The sequence below is a fragment of the Colias croceus genome, chromosome 22 (assembly GCF_905220415.1).
Source record: "Colias croceus chromosome 22, ilColCroc2.1".
Lineage (NCBI taxonomy): Eukaryota > Metazoa > Arthropoda > Insecta > Lepidoptera > Pieridae > Colias > Colias croceus.
In genome coordinates, this window is record NC_059558.1 from 1,577,430 (window position 1) to 1,600,968 (window position 23,539).

Below are 23,539 nucleotides of genomic sequence, written 5' to 3' on the forward strand. Positions count from 1 at the left end.
TTTCATGGGACTTCTTTTGTGGCGAATCTAGTAGATAGTCACTATTTAAATTACAGCCATTTTTTTGTGTTCATGGTAACTATATCACAACTCAATCAGGGCCATTTGGTTTTATTTGTTCTCTTATAGACTTAACTACTATACTATACAAGTATAATAATAAAATTACATGGTATAATTTTGGAATGGCTGTAAAGCCTCGTATACAATAAAATAAACTACAATTAAAAATGGCACCTTTCAATCACAACTATGGAATAAATCCTCAAAGCACTATTGCAATTATTTTCTTATAAAACGAGATTCTAATTTTAATATTTGATTTAGAAATACAAATATTGTATGCTTAATATACATAAATTAACAATAGTTAATCTTTACAATATTAAAGTACCATAGAATTTGTAAATCTGTGTTGTAAATAAACTAACATCAAACCTATGAAAATCATTTTAAATATGTAATGTCCACAGATAAACATTAAAATCTACACATGATTGGTTTCAACGACATCGTCTTGTTTTTTCTTCCGTTTCTTTCCTTCTAAGTCTGCGTAAATGTCCTCTAAATCTCGCATTTTTGTTTCTGGCACGCAGAATATTAGATAAAACACGTTTGATAAGCAGACAACACTGAATATCCAGAAAGTTGAATGGTATCCTATCCAGGTGTTCAAAGGCGCGAATAGTTTTAGTAGAGCGAAGTCGGTACCGAGTGATATTGCCATGATGAGTGTGGCTACTGTACCACGCAACTGAAATATGAAAAAAAAGTTTATCAGTATTTTGAATGGGGAATCCCCGTTTATGTTTTTATAGTGCATAATGAAACTGGCAATCTTATTATCGTTTAAGGAAAAACTTTTTAATCGTAGTTACAAGACGACAACTTTATGTATTCAAAACCGTTGTTTTAAGCCTACTTACACATACACAATGACAATATAGTATTATGTATTACTAGATTTTCGCCCGCGGCTTCGACCGCGTTTACAAAGAAAATCCCGCATAGTTACCGTTCATGTGGGATATTCGGGATAAAAAGTAAACCAACCATGTTTTATTCTGGGTCTTCAGGTACCTCCATACCAAATTTCATTCTAATCAGCTCAGTAAGTAATATTTGCGCGCGAGTAACAGACATCCACTCATACATCCTTCCTCACAAACTTTCACATTTAATGATTTATAATATAAGTAGGATAGGATACATAGTATTAGTAGGATAGGATTAGTAGGAATACATAAACAACTCACCTGAAAGCTGAACATCTCGGTCATAATAACATACGGCAGCGGTTGTAAACCCGACGCGTCCGCGAATATGCAGACACAGAGCGCGGCGACGGGCAGCCAGCCGGGCAGCCCCGCGCCGAGCAGGTAGAACCACGCGCCCAGCAGGCACATGCTGAACCCGGCTACTACGCTCGTTATTACGAGCAGTGGCTGTAGTAAAGAGTTGTATAGTGTTATAAGTAGTATATAGTGTTATAAATTACTGAAGTTAGTGTTTACACCACAGATAATACATGCATGACCATTGACCAATATTATGCATTCACATACATTCGCGGTTTCATCCGCGTGGCTCCGCTCCTGTTGGTCCTATATTACTTGCTCTGTGCTGTTGGTCTTAGCGTGATGATATATAACCCAAGCCTTCCACGATAAATAGGCTATTTAAGGCCGAAAGAATGTTTAAAATCGGACCAGTAGTTACTGAGATTAGCGCGTTCAAACAAAATACACAAACTCTTCAGCTTTATAATATTATAGTTTATATAGTGTTTAAAATGACTGAAGGTAGTGTTTACACCACAGATAATACATGCATATACAATTAATTATATTATGGGCCGATTTTTCAATCCTTGGTTAAAATTTATCCGTCCAATAAGTATTAGGTACACGAACATTTTAAATGTCACCTGTAAACTGTCAAATACGGACAATTAAGAATACATTTTTGAAATGGTAGTATAATACGTTATTTATTTTGATGAATAAGTTTTAACCAAGGATTGAAAAATCAGCCCTAAGTATAACCAAACCTATTTAAAAAGTCGATTAAATTCAAATTACATTATTGAACCAACACTAGAAACCAAACTAAAAACATAAAATATATTCAATCAAAACAATAGACTTATTGACATCGATCAAAAAACTAAAGATATAGAGCCATAGACAAAAATTAGAAGAATATTACCTTTCGTCCAACTCTATCCACAAGTTGACATGCCAAAAACGACCCTAATATCTGCACAGCAGCTAGCAAAATTGATTGCTTGTTTGGAGACAAAGATATGGAGTTCGGGTCTTTACTCGCTTCAGAAAATATATGGCTGGCGTAGACAAGGACAGCGATGCATCCGCAGAATTCCCGCGTTAGGTTCACGATGAGGGTAACCCAGAATGCTTTTACGGTTGTTTTGTCTCCAACTGTAAAGAAATAATAAAGAAGATTCTGGATGAGTAAGTATTACAAATGTGGTTAACTTTTAGTTTTATGGTATGATATTTTGTTTTATTGTCTATAATTTATGTACCTATAATAATTATTATATGTATAAGACGGTAGAATTCGATTCGACTCGAATAACTATGACTATGAAGTAGGTAGGAATTAGGAAATATGTTTGCAGTCTGCGAGCGAAGACGCTGGTGGCAAGCTTGTCTAAAGTTCCAATAACAAAATAAATAACATTGAGTGTTTGTTTAATGTTTGTTTTATTAAAATAAACGCTTTTTACTAATGCATGTATGTATTCACGATACATAATATAGTAATGTATACAATTTTTGTGTATCTGTTTGTTCCGGCAAATATCTGGAATGGCTCTACCGATTTTGAGCAGACTTTGATTGATAGATACTGATGTAATGAGGAGTAACTTAGCCTACTTTTTATTCTGATATTTCATAAGGATTGGGAACTGGGAACACTAGGATTAAAAGGATAAATCACGAAACGAATGCGGATAAAACAGCGGGATGCAGCTAGTCTATTATAATATAATCTTTGCTGTACTTATGTTCTTTTGGCATTACAATACTTGGCAATTGCCCACATATTCAACAAAAAAAAAATACGTCTAATGTTGCCAGTGTAAAATTTCAATTGAACTTAAATAAAATTATTAAAGTTATAAACATGTTTTTGTCAACTATATTATTATACCAGAGGACGCTTACTAATTGCGCCTAACCCTTTCATTTGACCTTTGATTGAATTTGACCGACCGCCATTTGCGTGAGAATTAACAGACAATTATTTTTAACGGGTCATGGCGTTGAACTGAAACATTATTTTTATGTCTTCCGTGTGTGTATGTTTCCGGGATTAAATTTATTGAAATAGAATATTATGTTAATATATTGATCAATAATTTAATCTAAAGTAGGTAACTCGATAGTCACACGGAAACAATTTTTTTGACAATATTCCACCTTACTATAATATTATATATAGACGACTTCTTCACATCTTATATTTTTAATCTGATTAATTACACTTTATCGAAATTATCTTTATGATTTAAAATTTTTAAATAGTTATACTTAAATACTTCTTAGTTAGTTAACCACCGAAGTATCAATAGAATATTAAGTATAATGGAATAAATTATCTTTTACACGTATTGCTATAGATAACAATGTCAATTCCCATACTTACTTACCTTTAATATTATGTATTCCTAAATCTGCCCAAAAATTTTAATAAATTAACAACTCTACACAGTGGCATTTATATCTAGCAACATATCGCACACTTAAAACATAAGTGGCACTATACAAAAAAATTCATTTTTGAGTTAAGTATGCAGTCAAAAGGCATAAAACGAAACGCGCCTAACGCAAAGATCCCTGTAGCTCTAATGCGTCAAATTTTTGCTAGATGTCGCTAGTGTCACTTATGAATTTGTCACAATTTGTCCGGTCGGTAATTGATAAACCGGCACTATGCCATCAGGGGGGTGAAACTTAGAGTATGGTACATTATACAAAGAAACTAGCGACATCTATTGACTGTTCGGCAGCACTATTTAATTATTTTTTTCCTCAGAAGATGGTAGAACGTAAAATTTTTATGCAAAAATAATAGAATGGCTATAAAAATAACTAAAATCATTTTATTTAGAACAAAATTCAATTGCTTTTATAAATATATAATCTATTCGATGAAACGATTTTTAAGTGCTATATACAGCGGAAAATGAAACGTTTTCTCTCATAAGTGTCAGTACCAGTGTTGCCGTTCTAAGAACGTTGTCTCAATCTAGGGAATTTAGGGGAACGTTTGGGGGATAAACAAATTCAGGGTACGTCTAGCTACGTTTTGAAAATAGCAGAAAGTATCAAATCAGCCATACTGGTCGATTTGATACTGATTCTGAAAGAAACGATGTGCCCAACAATTTTTTTTTCGTTTTCGATTTTGTTAGTTTTGCTAGTGACTTTTAATTTTGGAAAAAGGCAACCCTGTCCAATGCGAGATATGACAGGTCACAGGATAATCCGTTTGTTTTCTGAAATTTGAATTATTCTTGATTTCTTGAGTTTATTGTTAATTTTAAAATGGCTTCTAGGAGGAAGGTGTATTGTGTTTTTGGATGTAGTGAAATAGGTAAGTTTTCTCAAAATTATTTATTTATAATGAACTGATGCTACCAGTAGGTAGGTACGTATCCCTTATTGTTTGTTTCGGTCATGGCCGCAGAACATCTTTGTTTGCATATAACCATATATCACTATTTTACAAAAATTATAAAAATTTTAAATATTTGAGTATTATATATTTAATTATAAGTATATTTATTATTTGAATATACTATATAAAAATAATTAAATATGGAGAACACAACATTTATTGCGTATTTCTGTACTGTAAAGGTTGTTTTTTATGTATTTACAGGAGCAATTATGCATCGTTTCCCTCACCCTTCAAGACGACGAGTTGTTTGCTATCGGGATGTCAATTGTTGGTGAATGACTAAAAGATCTTGGAGCCAGACATGATCTAAAGAAACAAGAGAGACTGTGATTACCATTTCAAGCCTGAGCACAAAGTTTCAGGTCACCAATTACTCCATTTATCTGTTCCATCAATCTACTAGTGGTGAGTTTGAATATTACCTATAGTTAGTACTTTATTTATCAAATTAAAATTAATCATTATCTTAGGTAGGATTATTATATATAATATACAGGATTTATACCACACTATTTATAGCTGTTAGGGAACTGGTACTTATTTCTACTGGTAAAACACTACTAAGCTTTTAGTAACAGAGTCCTCAGTGGTACCTAGCTTGATGAGCACCAGTCAATGCTCTACCACTATTCTTTAGTTTCTTCAACCAGTTTTCATTCCAAAAAAGCTCAACTGCAAGCTTATTGTGAAAAAATAAATAAAATGATACATTCTGTAATTTTATCTTTCGTAATTTTTGACTTTGCTACTTATAATATTTACAGGTATATTTCATTCTGCGAGTACAGCAGTTTACATGGAACATAACTATTCTCAGCCAAGGATGTGGCCTTATGAGACAAGGGCAAATGAAGATAATGATGTCCCCATTAAATCAGCAAATTTTAGATAAAGGTATAATAATTACTATTTTTTTTTTACTGCTCTTTTCACCTAAATGGGCAGGAGCAATTATGTAATGGGGTGTTAATTATGGTATCATATCAAAATATAAGATACTTAAAATCTCATTCAAAATATCTGGTGAGTGATAAGTTGGTCCTAAGATACATCTAATTTGGGGGGTTATATGTTCAACATTTGTATTAATCTACATTTACTGTGCTGGGTGGGTTTATTCTGAAGTAACTCTGTAACTTGGTATTATAAAGTAAAGCAGAAATTTAGACACAACTTCACTTCACACTTCACATCACTTGTCTCTCAAATGTACTGATTTCATTTGTAAAAAAATATCTTTATTAAAGTTTTTATTTTCTTTATAGGTCGTACAAAACATTGTGATGAATACTTAGTAAAAAAATATAAAAAGTCCCAAATTGAACAGAAAAATTGAAGTTAAAGAAAAGTATGGCTAAAGAGAGAAGTTTTAAATTGCCAATGCCGAAAATTAGTTGCTGGTCAGGCATTTCATAAAGTCACAGCAAAAATGTCAGAAGCTGGAATTTTTTTTACTGGAATACAATTTAAACAAGCTCTGAAAAAACCTAAAGGAAGACGTTATACCGCTGAAGAAAAAGTGTTGGCCTTGACTTTGTTATTTTATTTGTTATGTTTGTGTTATTATAATGCTTAACCAAATACATATATGATATATAATATATAAATAATCTTAAGCTACTAGAATGCTAGTTATATAGTGTGGAAAAAAATGAATAAACTCCCAATTAATTTAAAAGCGTTTTTCTTTACCTGGCCCAATTATCTTTAGATTTTCAAATGTGTCAAGTGATTTGTTTTGTTGTTATCTTTTTTATCACCTGGAAATGTTTAGCTTTAAGTCCAGCCACCAATTTATTACGCAACTAGATTTTTTTTATATGCATTGTGTAATTGTGTAATTGTGCTACCTGATTTGGCTCCACTTTTCGGCTTCATTTTATTTTATTTTACTCTTTCATTTATTGTCATTGTACTTGTATTGTTTTGTTTCACGTTGTGTTGTTTTAATTTTAATTATTGTATTCTGTGTCAATTGTGTTTGTTTTTGTTTATTATTGTGGAGTCAAATAAATGATCTTTCTTTCTTTCTTCTTTATAATTTTGGGTTGGGTTTTTCACGCATACAATGATTGTACGCGCCATAACAGATCGACACAATAATACAGTTGTGATAAAGGTAACGCAATATAAATTATTATCAGAATAGCAATATTAATACCTATAGGTACGTATATAGATATACGTATAGGTATCTATAGCACTTTTAATGCGCCCGCCATACGCTTGGGGCGCTAGTGTTCATGGGTTCTCGTTTTATCACGCAAGATGGCTCTCTTTTCCTTATACATAGTTACTATACTCTTTGCTATGCCATTTCGCGTCAAGTCTCCGGTGGAAATCCTTGTCGAGGTGAGTCAAAAACTGGCACTTTGTGTAAAGTGCCACTTATTTAATTAATTTGCTTTCGAATATTTACAGTGAGTAAATGCACAAGTGGCAGTTTGAATATAATGCCAGTTATTTAATAAGTTTAGTGTGGATTTTGTTTTTATACGAAATTCAATAACGGGCATTTTCTTTAAAGAGCCATTTAATCAATAAATATGCTTTTAAATTTTCGCTGTGCGCAATTACATTAGTGTCAGTTATATTATGTTAACTTTAATTAGGATTTTGTTTTTATACGAATTTAATAATAAAAAAAGGCATTTTGTGTAAGGCTTTTTGTATTATACTATCATGGATCCGAAAAGAAGTAGATGTAGAAGTATAATAGAATTATCAACTCAGAACAATCAAAGAAAAAAAGAAAATGATGACGATTATGGATCTCAAATTACTAAGCCTGCTTCTAAAAGAAATTCCGATATTGTTGAACCGCTTTCAACAATGAGTGCGTTCGATTTGAACTTCATGAGAAGTTCATCCTTTAAGCTCTTATCACAACCAAACTAACACTGACGATGGTAACTTTTTTCTCGCCTCAGACGATGACAGAACAAACTTTCCATCAAAGAAAAAATGCAGGAGATCAAACTCAAACTCGTCGTCATCGTCTTCGTCGTCCAGCTCGTCCTCATCTTCGTCCTCAAGCACATCATCCAGTTCAGCTTCAGCTTTGTCTATACAAAGGCCATAACCTAACCCAACAAATTACTCAAAGTAGGTACTATAGACACACGTAATAATTTCGACCCTTCTAATCCGGATGACGAAACAGAGAACCCAAAATGTAAAGTAAAAGGAATGACCAAATGCAAAAATTGATGACATTTCCTTCACTCAGATTGTTGAAGTTTCTAATAATCATCAAAGAAGTGATCATCTTCCTGCTGATTCTAATCTTAAAAGTGGTCTTGCTCCGAATGATGATTATCTTGTCGCCTCTTCCAACCCTGCTGATAACGTCGAAATCATACATTTTAATACAAATGATACAGGAACGATGAACGATACTGCAAAAGAAGCTCCAACTCAGCCAGTTGATGCAATTACAAGAAAACGAAAAATAATAAGATCGTTACATACTACAAATATTGTGAAGATACTAATAAATACAGGCAAAAATATGTTTCAATCTCAAAACGTTTTTCCAGCTAAAATGATTAAGCAACCTTGTGGAAGTACATGTCGTCTAAAAATCGCAGATAGAATTTCTGAAGAGTCACGAAAACTTATTTTTAACTTAACAGAGATAAAGCCCAGATATAAATATAAAAAGATTAACTCTAATAGAAAACCGAAGAAGGTTAACGAAGTTACTGCAAGATTTTTACTGACCCATGATAATTAAACCTTTGATACGCTGATTTTTACGTAACTTTAACAGTTCCTACTTCGAAAGAATTTGACCTTAGCAGATTAATTGAAATACCTCTAATAACTGTACTGATTAGTAAGTAGTAAGAACAAGATTTTAATGTTAATGTTATTTATGACAATACTCTTATCTAGATTCAAACAGACTTGTTAATAATGAATATGTGTGGTAATTTTGACCGAAAACTATGAGCATGTGCCAAATAAATATAATTCTTTATTATTTTAGTAATTCTACTGTTTTATTTCTCTCTTTGTTATTATTACAATGTAGGGAAAATAACATTTTAGAGGTCATTAAGCAAAAAGTTTTGAATAACTAGAAAACTATAACCGACACAATACTAAACATTTTTTTTAAATGCTTCTCCATTAATAAATAATCAATAATTTTATTGTTAGCCACTGGATACTGAAACAGCGTTAGTTAAACTGTTATTTTAATCCGATCACAAGTCTATATTTATATTTTTTTAGTTCCATATCACCCATTCAATTTTTAAAAAATCTTAAAACGGCCGTACTGTAAAATTAACATTTTCGTTTAGTGCCATTTATGTTTTAAGGGTGCGATATTATCTAACACAAAAAATAAACCATAAAGCACAAAAATAAATAAACGACAACATTCTTTTTTATTTCAATTACTCTGTATTGAAAAGACGCGCCTTTTTTAAATAAGGAACGTGCCACAAACTTAACTGAACCGGTGACGCGGACGGTGTCACTGATGTCGATTTTAGTGCCGCTATTATAGTATTTCCCCGAATGCAAGGGTAAAAATAATGACAATGCCAATGGTGTAAATTAACATTATTAAGTAACTTTTTATTTATACAAAATATTCCGTATGAAAAGTCTGTGAAAATGTGACATTTCAAAAAGGCGGCACGTAGTTCCAGTTTTTGCCACCGGGTCAGTTAAGTTTGTGGCACTGTAGAGGCGAAGCACAGTCCGTATCCACAGACAGACTAAATAAATCGTTCAGGACAATTTTCACACACGGCACGATCTGATCCTCGGCTGATCACATAATAAGCTTATGCTTATGATAAACATACTTACATATTAAATATAATTTTAAATAAATACTTATATAGATAATAAACACCCAGACACAGAGCAAACATTTACGTTCATCACACAAATATTTGCTCCGGGTGGGAATCGAACCCACGACCTCTGGCTTGGAAGGCCACTACCAACCAAGCCAACCGACCAGTCATAGAATCATGCATCATAAAAATATACATAGAAATCAATTCTAAACTGTTTATTTTTGCATACAATGTTCAATACTATTCAATTGACTCTTAGATAGGACATTTGACACACAACAAATTGTGGCCAACTGAATTAATATGCTAGCAAATTGAAAATGATGACGGTTTCATATGAAGGACAATCGGCTGATGTCGGAGGTCAATTCACTGGCACAATAAAAATACAGTTGGAAAAAGCTTGTTTACAATGCTTTGTTGTGGAAGTTATCGAGTGTTTTGGGTGTAGACGTAATGAGGAATATTTTAACTGAGGCAATAATATTATAATGTCCATATAAATAATCTGTATTGTAATATAATTATCTACTGTATAGTTAACTAGCGGTCCGCCCCGGCTTCGCCCGTGGTACATATTTCGCAATAAACCCTTTCTCGGGTATCAAAATATCTCCATACCAAATGTCATGCTAATTGGTTCAGTAGTTTAGGCGTGATTGAGTAGCAGCTTGCAGTTTTTTTTACTGAATGTATTTCAAATGATTGTAAAATAAATTTAAATCTTCCTAATGTCACCGTATTCACTATTCATATCTACCTATAGTTGTGAGTATTTATCACCTAGGTCCCAGACAGGTAATTTTCAGGGATTTTTACCAAGCCTTTAAAATCCTAAAAAATTGAGCTAAAAAGAAATTTATTACGGTTTCCCTGATACATCAACAGCCTTGTGAGTTGTGACCTAATTTTCTGGAGATTACATTTTTGAGGACAACGCGTGATGATACAGCCAATATTTTGTAACGAAATATTTTGTGGAATTATGCAATGGTAAAATTATTTTTATTAGTATATTTATTCATAAAAGTAAATAATGCGCAAAAATAAGTATTTGTTTTTTATTCTTTAAAAAGTTCTCGTTAAAAAAACCTTACTAAATATCAAAATCTACATTGTTTTATAAGCATCAAAGGCGTATGTACCTACTTTGTTTTAATTGATTCTCAAACTATCTATAATTTTTACGCACACGTGCCGGGTGCTCAAGTTTTATAACACAAAAGTTATCGCTCTAGCTCTAATTTCGTTTGATGTAAATGAACCGTTAGAATACTTTGAAATTTTAAATATCAAAGAATGAATACTCACACAGCAGTTTGGGAGAGAACTTCAGTTCAGAAGTGGTTTGTTCTATTATAAGTCTGTCTACTTCTTCGCTGATGGAGTTGTCCGTGTGGGGAATGGATCGTAACCAGCCGAGGACTTTTGCTGTTTCCTGAAATACATAAAGATATTTATATGTTATAGTTATTTATTTATAAAGTTTGGGGCTTTTTAAAGTATGTAGATAATCTTAATATAAATAAATCTCGCGTCACAATGTTTGTCCTCAATGGACTCCTAAACCACTTAACCGATTATAATAAAATTCGCACACCATGTGCAGTTCGATCCAACTTGAGAGATAGGATAGTTTAAATCTCAAATCATTTTAGAGAAAGCGGGCGAAGCCGCGGGCGGTAAGCTAGTAATTAATATTATATTTTTACGTTAGGTTCTTATGTTGGTAAGTTTTTAAGGCAGGTTTGCAAGTAGGGTTTTTAAACCGACGTTATTTAAACGTTCGCAGTGTAATTTTTCAAAATACGTCTGTTTTTATTAGATTTGTAGGTAATTTTTGACGCACGTTTTATAGTGTAAACTGTTTTATGGACTTCAGTTTGAGAGGTAACTATACCTATTTTGTCTTAATTTTCATCGTTTTAATGGCTATACGAAAAATTATGGCGAACTTTTGACAACACATCTACGCATGTATGATTTTCAGCGAATTGCAAATTGAAATTTAAATTATAACATAACTCATACGCAAATTATTATCAACAAAATGGTTACGAAATCATTTACCTCGATATATCTAGTTAATTCAATACAGTGCATTTATCATGTTAATAACTGCAATGATTATTTACGAGAGCCATTTTAGATAATGTTTCTCGTTACAAATAAGATAGAAGTTAGTGATCACGATTTTCTATTCAATGTGTTTTGTAATATTGTTGTATGGAAAACAAAGTGTTTATATTGTAATAAATATAATTTGTATTATATTTTCACCTATGTCAGAGACACTAAAATTAAAGTTTTGGTTCGGATTGAAACAAAGGCCGGCAACGCAACCACTATTCTCCAGAGTCTGTGGTTGTTCTTGTTCATGGGCGGCGCCAATCATCGCTTTCTGTACGGTGACGCGCAAGCTCGTTTGTCAATTTATAATATGGTAAATTTATAGATTACATTATACATACCTCATTCTTCCCACACTTAACCAAGTAAGACGGTGTGTCTGGCAACCGTAGTAAGATGCAGAAATGGACCAATGGTATCGCCAGTAATATCCACAGAACTGTGTTGAACGGGAGAAGATCACCGAGCACGAATACTAGGAGATTGCCAACTGTCTGGATAAAGAAATAATAATAATTAAATGTATTGTATGGTATTTTATCATGTTTAACACAATCTAAAGCCGGCTATTCACGTACATGCCGCAGGGGCAATATTGGAACAATCTCGGTTGCACGGCGGTCAGAGCAATTTCAGCTGTTCTCTAAATTGCCCCTGCTTGCATATACACATCACAATTATGGAGCCAATTAAGGGTGCAATTCCAATATTGCCCCTGCTGCAGGTATGTGCGTAGCCGGCTTTATCGGAGTGTATTTTAATTTTTAATAAGTTATTTGTTATTTTTTTGGATATATCAAAGTACAAGTCAAAAACTTTTTCAAATCATATCATAGCATATGGATTTGAAAAAGTTTTTGAGAAGTTTAGTAGGTACCTAACCTAATAAATAGCTGATCGGATTTAGATGAAATGTGGAAGAGAGCTTAATTAAAATTAACACAATATATTATCAAGCTACTTTTTTCTACTTACAACGTGCGAAGCATCGGTTCAAAGTTAGTACGAAATAATAAGACAAAAGTAAGAAAGTGCTAACATTATTTAGTAAATAATATTAGCATTAGTTAGTAAATAAGCTGTTTCAATTACGAGGAAAATTCAAAGCTAAAACAAAAGTGATAAACGTGATCTTAATATATTATGAAGCATATTGTGTGTGGGTTCTTTCCCCACAGGTTATCGTTTCTTGGTATTGCTAATTCAATTAGTTCAGGATACATCGCCCATTTTTGCAAGTGACTACTATCAAGCTGATTTTCCGTTTGTAGCTTTATTTTGATGAGACACCGAATAATTTCGTGTACGAAACTCTCGATTGTGGTAGCTAACAGAAATAACAAGGATAAAATTTTTTGATTTGATGGTTCTCAAATATTTATTACGCAATTTGTAGGACAATATGTCTGTTGAATTATATAAACATTAACTAAGTGAAAACAAAAAAAATCAGCTTGTTAGTAATCATTTATGATGACCTCGTTATCGATACACTTTGGAAAGGGGGACTCTTTGAACCAACCATAGATTTTGTAGGACAAATATTTTTTCGAATAATTTAGGTAATTATCTTGAGATTGAACAAAAAAAAAATTCAGTTAGTAATAAATATTTGAGAACCATCAAATCAAAAAATTTTATCCTTGTTATCTCTGTTAGCTACCACAATCGAGACTTTCGTACACGAAATTATTGGGCGTCTCATCAAAATAAAGCTACAAACGGAAAATTAGCTTGATAGTAGTCACTTGCAAAAATGGGCGATGTATCCTGAACTAAATATAGTTTTAAGAATATGCATTATCATAATATCTTTATGCAGTTTTAATAGGTAAGTATTATGTAATACTTTGTTTATGTTTTATTAGTTTGTAGTTATTATAAGCTAATTTGTATGTGTTGTTACAATAGTTTGAAATGAAAAAAGTATGAATCCTTTAGTCGTGATATTTTAAAAATTTTTTTAAAACTTTTAAATTTGTAAACCCTTAAATTATTGTAGAGTCACTGATCTTTCATAAGTGTACAAAGTTAGAATTTATGTGAACAGATATAGATGGACATGAAATGTGGGTCAATATTGATTCTATATGAGTCTCTATGCATGTATGTATGTGTGTAACCACACACAAACATACATGCATAGAGCTTATAAAAGCGTGTTATTAAATTAAAATACCTTATTTAGGTATATACCACACACCATAAAATACTTGGTCACAAATATGAGTTACTTTATAATAATCCATACTAATATTATAAATGCGAAAGTAATTCTGTCTGTCTGTCTGTTACTCAATCACACATAAACTACTGAACCAAATTTCATGAAATTTAGTATGGGGATATTTTGTTACCCGAAAAAGGACATAGGCTAATTTTTATCCCGGGAAAATGACGCAATCCCGGAAATCCCACAGGAACGGGAACTATGCGGATTTTTCTTTGACTAAGCGGGCGAAGCCGCAGGCGGACACCTAGCAATATAATAATTACCTGAGAGAATATAACAAAAGTCCCCGTCATGCCCCGTATACTATCCTCGCTGATCTCCTTCACATACAGGGGGCAGACCACGAAGCCTCCACCCGAACCAAAGCCTATCAGGGCCCTGGCTCCTATCAGAGCGATGGGGTGGGTACATATCAGCTTGACCGCCCAGCCGACCTGTGAAATAAATCCTTAGTAATATTATAAATACCTAACTGTCTTCTTTGTCTTTCTTTCACGTCGCTATGGAAAAATTTTATGATAATATGGTCTTTGTGTCTCGAGATAGGAGATTAGAAAAATAGGTTACACGAAAAGTATAACATAAGACAGAGGTGATGTATTTTTCTTGTTTATTAAAAAAACATTAACAATGAGAAATTCATTAAATAAAAGAATCAGGCTTAGTTTAAATAAAGCTCAGACTATTTATACCTATATCTATGGCAGACTCTACATTTTAAACATTTGTTATTTATTATATCCTATACTGACTACTAATATTATAAATATTATCTATAAATTAACATGGCTAATACATTTCTGTAACAACTTACCGAAATAGGAATAGAAGCGCACAGCAAAGCATTCTTTCTTCCAAACTTATCAGCTGCCACGCCATATATGAAAACTGCTATTGGCGCGAAAATAAACATAATGGATGCCATCCATGACACCTCTTCTTCTGTTAAAGGTTTGGTGGCAGGTGATGTTTCTCCCATTAAGAGGGATTTGTTGGGAGATATCCAGCCCATGGCAGTCCCATAGGCGAGGATTGGCATGCACACTGAAACAATTAAATGTTATTCTAAGGTTTCATTTAGGACTTAGGTACAACTATTAAAGAGTTGAATAAATAAATAAATAAAATAAACAATAAAATATTTTTAAGTGTTTTTTGTGTTTGATTTTTTGCGTTTGAAAGGCTTTTAAACAGATTATACACGTATTTCATTTCTAGATGTTAAGATTTTCTGGTTGAAAAAATAAATGGACAAAGGAATATGTTTATTTATTTAATTCTACAAGGTAAGTAATTAAGTACTTATAGTAGAGTTTTTTAATTCAGTACATAGAACTTCATGCTTTCAGGAAGAAGGTAAGAAAGAGGTAAACTATTATCTTAATATATATAAATCTCGTGTCACAATGTTTGTCCTCAATTAACTCCTAAACCACTTAACCGATTATAATAAAATTCGCACACCATGTGCAGTTCGATCCAACTTGAGAGATAGGATAGTTTAAATCTCAAATCGTTTTAGAGAAAGCGGGCGAAGCCGCGGGCGGTAAGCTAGTTTACTAAAAATTGTTTCATGGTAGTTTATTTAAAAAAAATTGCTTTGTCTATAACTCTATGATCTTCATAATATCTACGCAACGGATTTCGATGCGTTTTTTTTTTTAAATAGAGTGATTCAAGAGGAAGGTTTTAGAACCTATATAATTTATTAGATTTTAATCAAAGCAATCAATCAAGCCGCGGACGGAAAGCTAGTTTTTTATTTTTTATATACATAATATTATTATAATTCATTTTTATATAAGTTTTTTGCTTTTTATGTACTGGAATGTAGAACTATAATTCAGAATCATCTTTGGTAATAATTTAAGCAAATCAAAACACCCGTTTGCATTATTATTCACGAAAAAAATAATGTTTCGTCTATGTATATTAGAATCATTTAAATTAGAAACAGGTTAGGTTCTAATTTTTTCTTATGCATCCATTTTATAAGGAAAATACTCAGATAATATAGAACGTGTTTGAAAAAACCAATTATATCGCTTCATTTAGTTTTAAGTGTTTAGCGTACATTATTTGTGGGAAAAACACCCTTAATCCCTCTATAATGTATTGCAATTTATAAGACTTTATTTTCACAAAAGTTTCCTTGTTTCAATATCAAATGTTGAAGGAACTTTTCACTTTAGGTGCCTATCGTTACAAGGCGTTCACACTAATTTTGAGAAGGGCTGAGAGAAGTACAATTAATTGCTATCAAACCCGAATCAAAGTAACTATGACGTAGTAATAAATCTTCTTTAGTACAATACAAATAAATTATTTGCGCAAATTTGATACTGTTATTGAACGTTTTATACTGATGAAATATTTTTAGTTGGTTTTGTTAATTTTGTCTGTCCGATTTCCTTCTTATTCCGTTATATAAGTTTCAATCCGATCCGATTTCAATTCCGATTCAAAAAATTTTGACATTTTGAATTATTTAATTACAATGAACTTTGACATTTACCCGAGATCACGTGAAATAGCAATATAACTAGTCTGGTCACAAGTTCTGTCACTATGATCGTTTTTCAAATTTTAAATGTTTTCTTTTTTGCACATTCGATTTTTGAATACGCATTTAAAAAGGAAACATTTTTTTTGAATAACGTATTTGTTACAATTGAGTAGATGCAAAAAGAAGACAGAGTGGCTGTTCTCTTTCTGCATCGTTGTGTCAACGCGCCGAGTAAAATTTTCAGTTTGACTATAAAACGATTAAAGGAAGATTCAAAAGTAGATAGGAAGAGAAGTGGTCGTCCTCGTACGGTCCGGTTACACGAATAAGAAGAAAATATCTGGTCCGAAATCAAAAACAGTTGGCACTGCAGATGAGCCTTAGCAGAATCACAGTTAAAAGTGTTTAACGAGGACCTAGGACTACGGGCTTATCGTAGAAAAACATAACATCTTCTTTACGCACCCTTGAATAAGTTAAGACTGAATAGATGTCGCGCTTTGCTAAAACGATACGCGGGAACAAGCATCGCGAACTCATTTTTTCAGACCAAAAATTTTTTACAGTGGAAGAGTGTTGCAACAAACAGATTAGAAAAATGTATGCCCACAATAGTGAAGAAGCGAGTCAACGTGTACATGGAATCCAACGCAGGCATCACCCGTGATCAGTGATGATTTAACTGGGAGTGACTTATTTTGGTCTTACAGAGGTGTTTTTTTGTGAAAAAGGTTTTGAAACAAGTGCCAATGTATACCGAAATACGGTCCTGACAAACCTCTTAAAACCTATTTCTCAGACCATCACTAAAAATTAGCTCTCGGTATTTGTCGAGCACCTGCCCACAAAGCCAAGAGCATCCAAAATTGGCTGGCCGCCCATCAGAATGACTTCATTCGTCACGAAGATTGGTCATCTTCTAGCCCAGACCTGAATACTCTGGATTATAAAATCTGTCAATATTTAGAGGAGAGAACCTGCGCTATATTCCACCCAAATTTGGAGTCACTAAAATCATTCATTATTAAAGTAGCTGCTGAAATAAACATAGACATGGTGCGTTCTGCGATAGACGTCTGGCCACGAAGGTTGAAAGCTTGTATCACAAAACATGGAGGCTATTTTGAATAATTTTTATTCCTAAAAAATAACAACACTGAAAATCAGTATTGCAACTGCGTTGCAATTTATGCTGAGTGGCTACCATTTTGGCTCCACTTCTTAGCTTTATATCATACTTTAGATTTACTGTGTTTGAATTATATTGCCAGTGGTAATTGTATTGTGTGCTAATCGTGTTATTTCAATTTTGTGGAGTCAAATAAATGATCTGTCTTTCTTTCTTCTAATTATTAAGTAATATTATGTAAGCTTAATTTCCACATATAAATCAATAAATATATAATAGTAACTTTTTGTTTATTTAATAAAACATATGTGACAAAACTTATGACCAGACTAGGTATATAATAATAATACAATAACATAATATATCTAACAAGCTATTTATAATTTGAGAAAAGGTGAATAGAATTAATTATGGCACATGCATTATTTTGGCAATATATCAACTACAATCGCGATGTTATGAAGTAACTAACAAAAGCGTTTTACAGAGGAAATCGTATGATTGTATGTAACTAATGGGTGCTCTACACGGGTAGAGTCACATCAGGCGAGATTGTGGCCAAGCGCTCCCCTATTGTACAGTAAAAAAAAAGAGTGAACTAGCATACTACTCTACCAGTTCTCAGTACTCTACCAGTTTAAGTACAGTAACTGTCATACTGCCACAGTGCTAGCCACTCTACTCTACCAAATTTTTGAGTACTCTACTCTAACAATGGTGTCTACATTAGTATAGTAAGTAGGATAGTTAGTACTAGCCACTCTACTCTAGCAAATTTTAGTACTCTACTCTACCAATGGTGTCTACATTAGTGTAGGAAGTAGGATAGTTACTCTACCACTCTACTCTATCGTTTACTCTACCGTGTACAGCGGCCATAAATGTTATTGACGCGTCTGATTGCAATCAAATGTCAAATAAAAAATTATAAAGTATTAAAATCTTAAAAGTAACGATTCGTCAAATGTGTCAAAAGTAACAACGATCAACAAGTTTTGTTTTTATTTCACAGCGTTTTTTGTTAGTAGCACAATTATGTGTTCAAAATAAGATAAAAAACGCGGGCATTATTTATAAAAAAGCATGGATGTTTATGAAGTAAATAATAATGTAAAAAATAAAGTAATGGTTAAATAGTTACCTAGTATTGATTAGACAGTCCTAGAATTTCAAATCAGCAGCAATGTTACATATATACATTCAGCCGATTTATCGAATTATCTCTTTATCAGAAAGCCCTTTACAACTTTTTTTACCCAATTATTTCTTTTGCGTTTTCGAATCGTTAGACTTTGTATCAATTAAGTGAAGATTGGATTAGTTTCAGTAAAATAAATTTTCTTGTTGGATTTATTAATTGAGGTAATTTATAATTAAATTCTATGATAAATATTAAGATATACTAATATATAATATAATTATTATAAAGCTATTTTTTTTTTTTTTTTTAATTAAATAAGGTTGCTAATTAAAATAGCACCTTATACAAATTACAATCTAGCCTACAAGACTAATAAGTAATTTTATGTTAACCTAAATTTCTAAATAACTTATTCTAAGAGAGTGTCCATTGTCACTTGCTTAGTGTCTGTTAAGGGGAAGTAAGTCACTTTGCTCGTGTGCTTTGGTATACAGATAATTGTCACTGTTCACTTTTCACTTATCACTACACTAACTCAAAAGGTTTAGTCCTTTTTAGTCTTCGCACTAGGTCCGTGGTGTCAAGGAGCTGGATAGCCTCAACATTCACGTGATGATGAAGTCGATGTTGATGAGCTTCTGCATGTTTTTGAACAATTTTGTCCACGGTGTCCACTTTTAGGTCACGGTGGAGGTCACCATTACGGATGTACCATGGAGCATTTACAATGTCTCTCAGTACTTTATTTTGGAAACGTTGTATAATGTCAATGTTGCTTTTTTTGGTACAGCCCCACAGCTGAATACCATACGTCCATACTGGCATTAGGACTTGTTTGTATATGAGTAGCTTATTATGTATCGACAACTGGGAGTATCTTCCAAGAAGCCAATACAATTTCTTATAGCGCAAGCCTAATTCTTCTCGCTTCTTCTTGACGTGAGCCTTCCAGCGTAGCTTAGCGTCAAGCGTCATACCAAGGTATTTCGCCGTGTTAGCATAAGGTATTTGTTGGCCATTAAGGAGTATCGGGACAATCTGTGTTCTTTTGTTTGTAAAATTTATGTGAACGGATTTGGATTCGTTCAATCTTATCCGCCATTTCCGAGTCCATTCGTAGACCTGGTTCACAGCTTCTTGAACTTTATCTCCTGCTTCCTGATAAGTAATGCCTGTGGCCATGATAGCAGTGTCGTCGGCAAATGTTGCAGTAATGTTTTTTTCTAATATAGAAATATTTTCTAAATAAAGCTAATGAGTTTGTTTGTTTGAACGCGCTAATCTCAGAAACTACTGGTCCTATTTGAAAAATTATTTCGGTGTTAGATAGCCCATTTTTTGAGGATGGCTCCTACTAATCCTACTAATATTATAAATGCGAAAGTTTGTATGGATGTATGGCTGTATGGATGTATGGATGTTTGTTACTCTTTCACGTAAAAACTACTGAACCGATTACAATATAGATACAATATAGATAGCACACATATAGAGGGTAACTTGGATTAACACATAGGATAGTTTTTATCCCGGAAATCCCACGGGAACGGGAACTATGCGGGCTTTCCTTTGCAAACGCGGGCGAAGCCGCGGGCGGAAATCTAGTAGGCTATATATCATCACGCTAAGACTAACAGGAGCGGAGCAACGCACGTATAACCGCGGGGCGCAGCTAGTGCATTTATAAGTACAACAATAATATAATTTCTTGTATGCAAAAACATAACAATTATCGACAAAATATCGATTCCGGTAAATAATATAGTGTATACCAGTATTATAGAGATTTTAGGAATGGATAAGAATAATGTTCTTCTTATTTATACCTTTACCTTATACCTTTTCCATAATCCTAATAAACACTGAGAAAGTACAATATCTTTATAATATTATACTTATCACATAAATTCGAAATAGGCTTTGTCTTTTCGTAAGCCAATGTATCTAAGAATTTTGGGAAACGTGGAATGATGAAAAGGAATACAATATTATTATGTATTTATATTCTTATTTATTATATTTTAAAGCAACGAACATCTCTATAATATAAAATGGAATGAGCGGCTGTCGTTGGGTATAAAATTTTAAACACGCGTCAGGACACGTGGCCTGATCGAAAAAGCGTAAGACGGATGTTTTTTTTTTTTTAAGCCCTTATATTCCATGCGTAAGACGGATACCATTCCAAAATATCAAACATGCTGAACGTTAATAATCAAGTTTTCACTTCTGCCGGCACTTCCGGAGTGCAACCCGTCTTTTTTTTTTAATGATAATCCTCAAGTACAAGGTGTTTCTTATGGAGAGAAAACGTAAACATGACCGGACCGCTAGAAAAGTTTCAAAATTTACCGCATTTTCAACCGATTTAAAAAAAGAGGAGGCTCTCAATTCGACTGCATTTTTTTTGGTTTATTAACTTTTGAATGAATGAATCGATTTTAATAATTCATTAATTAAAAGTTTCCGGTTGGTCTCTTAAATACACTACCTGTACAAAACTGGTGGTCCACAAAGTCGGAATTTATTTTTATTTTCCGACAATTGCCGGGTTTGTTCATTTGATTTTGTACGGCATTTGTGTCATACTATTTCAATACTGCTTATAATCTACTAGTGGTCCGCCCCGGCTTCGCCCGTGGTACCTACATGTTTAAACTATCCTATCTCTCAAGTTGGATCGAACTGCACATGGTGTGCGAATTTTATTATAATCGGTTAAGTGGTTTAGGAGTCCATTGAGGACAAACATTGTGACACGAGATTTATATATATTAAGATTATTCTGCAACGCCGTACAAAAATCATGGAGACAAGGGGAAAAAATCTCTACCTGTCGAATTCTCATCTGCACTCAGTTGGACAGCTTACAAGTGACGGCATAGTTCTGAATCTTTATTTTATGCTCTTATATCGTTCTAGATAGTCGGTTGGTGTTTATGCTTGGTGGTTCAAATGACCCATAACTTTTTCAACATGGGCCTGTAAGTAGTATATCATAATAGACTCTATCATAATGTCTTCTAAATCAGACAGAAATACTATCACTTTCGTTTCATTGGTATTTGGCACGCATTTGACATGCCATTTTGCTGTTATAAATATTATAATGTATTGACAATATATATTTAAATCATAATAGTAACAGGAAAATTAGCTCTTCCGAGATTTCCCTCTGGGATTACCTTGTTAATTGTTATAAGTTTTCACATTATGTAAATTAGGTAGAGATTTTTGAAAAATTATTAATCTGTTATCTGATTTGAAGCAGATATCAAAGATAATAAAAATAAATCCTTTTCAGTTTAAGGCTGATTTTTCAATCCTTGGTTAAAACTTATTCATCGAATAACGTATTAAACTACCATTTCAAAAATATATTGTACCTAATTGTCCGTATAAATTGACAGTTTACAGGTGACATTTTAATATGTTCGTGTAATACTTTATTTATTTTTGTATAAATTTTAACCGAGGATTGAAAAATCGGCTCTAAAGTAGTATATCCCTAGACCATTAGTATAAAATTACTATATTAAATATTTTTTTTTATGTGGGCTATCAAGTTAATATTTTTAATTGCGTAATAATGTGAAGAGAAATCAAAGTCAATCAATATGAATGGATATACCTTCTGTTTTGTTTTATGTCGAATAAATCAAAGTTTTAATAATAATAAAGAGCGGCGAGACAATTTCTCAATACAAATCGTAGTACACATTATATTGTACACTGACAGTAGTGTTTCTTGTATTGCATATTATTTACTAAAATAGTGGACTTCAGATTACGTATTAAAAATAAACAAAGTATACAGGTACTTCCCTTTTAATGTTTATTTTCTATTTAATTACCTCATTGAATATTATCGTTAAATAATATATTGTAAGTATATTAATGAATATATTGGAACTACATTATGCTATGTCTTCATTGGATTTTAAAGATGTGTAGAGAGTATGGATAAAGAATATATATATATAGCGTGGCGGGAGACTATCGCAGCTACAGTTACATTTTTTTTACAGTTTGATAATGTCTGACATTTATATTTGGTAGATATTTTTTAAATATCATTGATTAAATAAAAAAAATATTAATGTATCGTTTCGATTATCCTAATAATGTTTTAAATGCGAGAACAACTCTGTTTGTCTGTCTCTTTCTTCTTCACGCGACAACCACTAAACTGATATGGATAAAATTTTGTATGAACCCCGAGAAAGGACATAGGATAGTTTTTATTCCGGAAATATCACCGGTACCTAGGATCTATACGGGTTTCATTTTACTACTCGGACAGAAAGGTAGTTTTCATATAATGTATGATAAAATAATATGTTCGGCTATTTATTGTGATTTATTTTTCTTCCAGATAACTCTACGAAATTCTCTACTAATAATATTATAAAATATTAACTCACCAACAATAGACATTAATACTTGATTATGCTTGCTTCCATGCTTCTCCTGTTTATCCGAACTAACTTTATACACCTTGCTCACCATTTTGAATACGCACACCAAAAAGTATTTACTATGATCACTAGAGAGTTCAAACTTTTTTTTTTTATAAAAAAATATTTTAAGCCAGTATTATTTTATCAAAAATAAAAAAAGTCACGTGATTACTAAAGAGGTTTTATTTTTTAATTTTTATAGCTGGCTTGATTTTTTTAAAGTATTGCGTTTATTATCAAGTGACACCCGCGCTAGCCACGGCAACGGTTGCGCACTGACAGAATATAATCATTATTTTCCCGCGCTTTTATATGTCAATAGACGTGGAATTGATTGTTCATTAGTTTCAGCTGTAAGAATTTTCTTTTCCAGAAAATGCTAGTCTGTTCTGGTTATTCGAATTATA

General features: G+C 32.6%; 1 protein-coding gene and 1 long non-coding RNA gene across 2 annotated transcripts; one reads left to right on the top strand and one right to left on the bottom strand.

Moving 5' to 3' along the window:
* Positions 1-421: 421 nt before the first annotated feature.
* On the bottom strand, positions 422-23,398 carry LOC123701636 (facilitated trehalose transporter Tret1-like). Its single transcript, XM_045649121.1, has 8 exons — positions 23,097-23,398; positions 14,711-14,940; positions 14,160-14,330; positions 12,005-12,157; positions 10,845-10,971; positions 2,209-2,441; positions 1,257-1,445; positions 422-754 (listed from the first exon to the last, which is right to left on the bottom strand). The coding sequence occupies exons 1-8, from the start codon at positions 23,179-23,181 to the stop codon at positions 488-490; spliced, it is 1,455 nt and encodes a 484-aa protein (XP_045505077.1). The 5' UTR covers positions 23,182-23,398; the 3' UTR covers positions 422-487.
* Positions 4,036-6,551, top strand: LOC123701645. The gene is made up of 4 exons (XR_006752761.1): positions 4,036-4,626; positions 4,915-5,118; positions 5,478-5,607; positions 5,979-6,551. It is a non-coding gene; the product is annotated as an uncharacterized LOC123701645 (long non-coding RNA).
* Positions 23,399-23,539: the final 141 nt, after the last annotated feature.

What these genes read in the sequence shown, in the direction of transcription:
- LOC123701636 (XM_045649121.1), bottom strand. Translation starts at nt 23,181, where the DNA reads ATGGTGAGCAAGGTGTATAAAGTTAGTTCGGATAAACAGGAGAAGCAT. An exon ending in CTTTTGTTATATTCTCTCAG is followed by an intron (nt 12,158 to 14,159) that starts GTAATTATTATA and finishes TTCTTTATCCAG; the next exon opens with ACAGTTGGCAATCTCCTAGT. An exon ending in GTTCTCTCCCAAACTGCTGT is followed by an intron (nt 2,442 to 10,844) that starts GTGAGTATTCAT and finishes ATTTCTTTACAG; the next exon opens with TTGGAGACAAAACAACCGTA.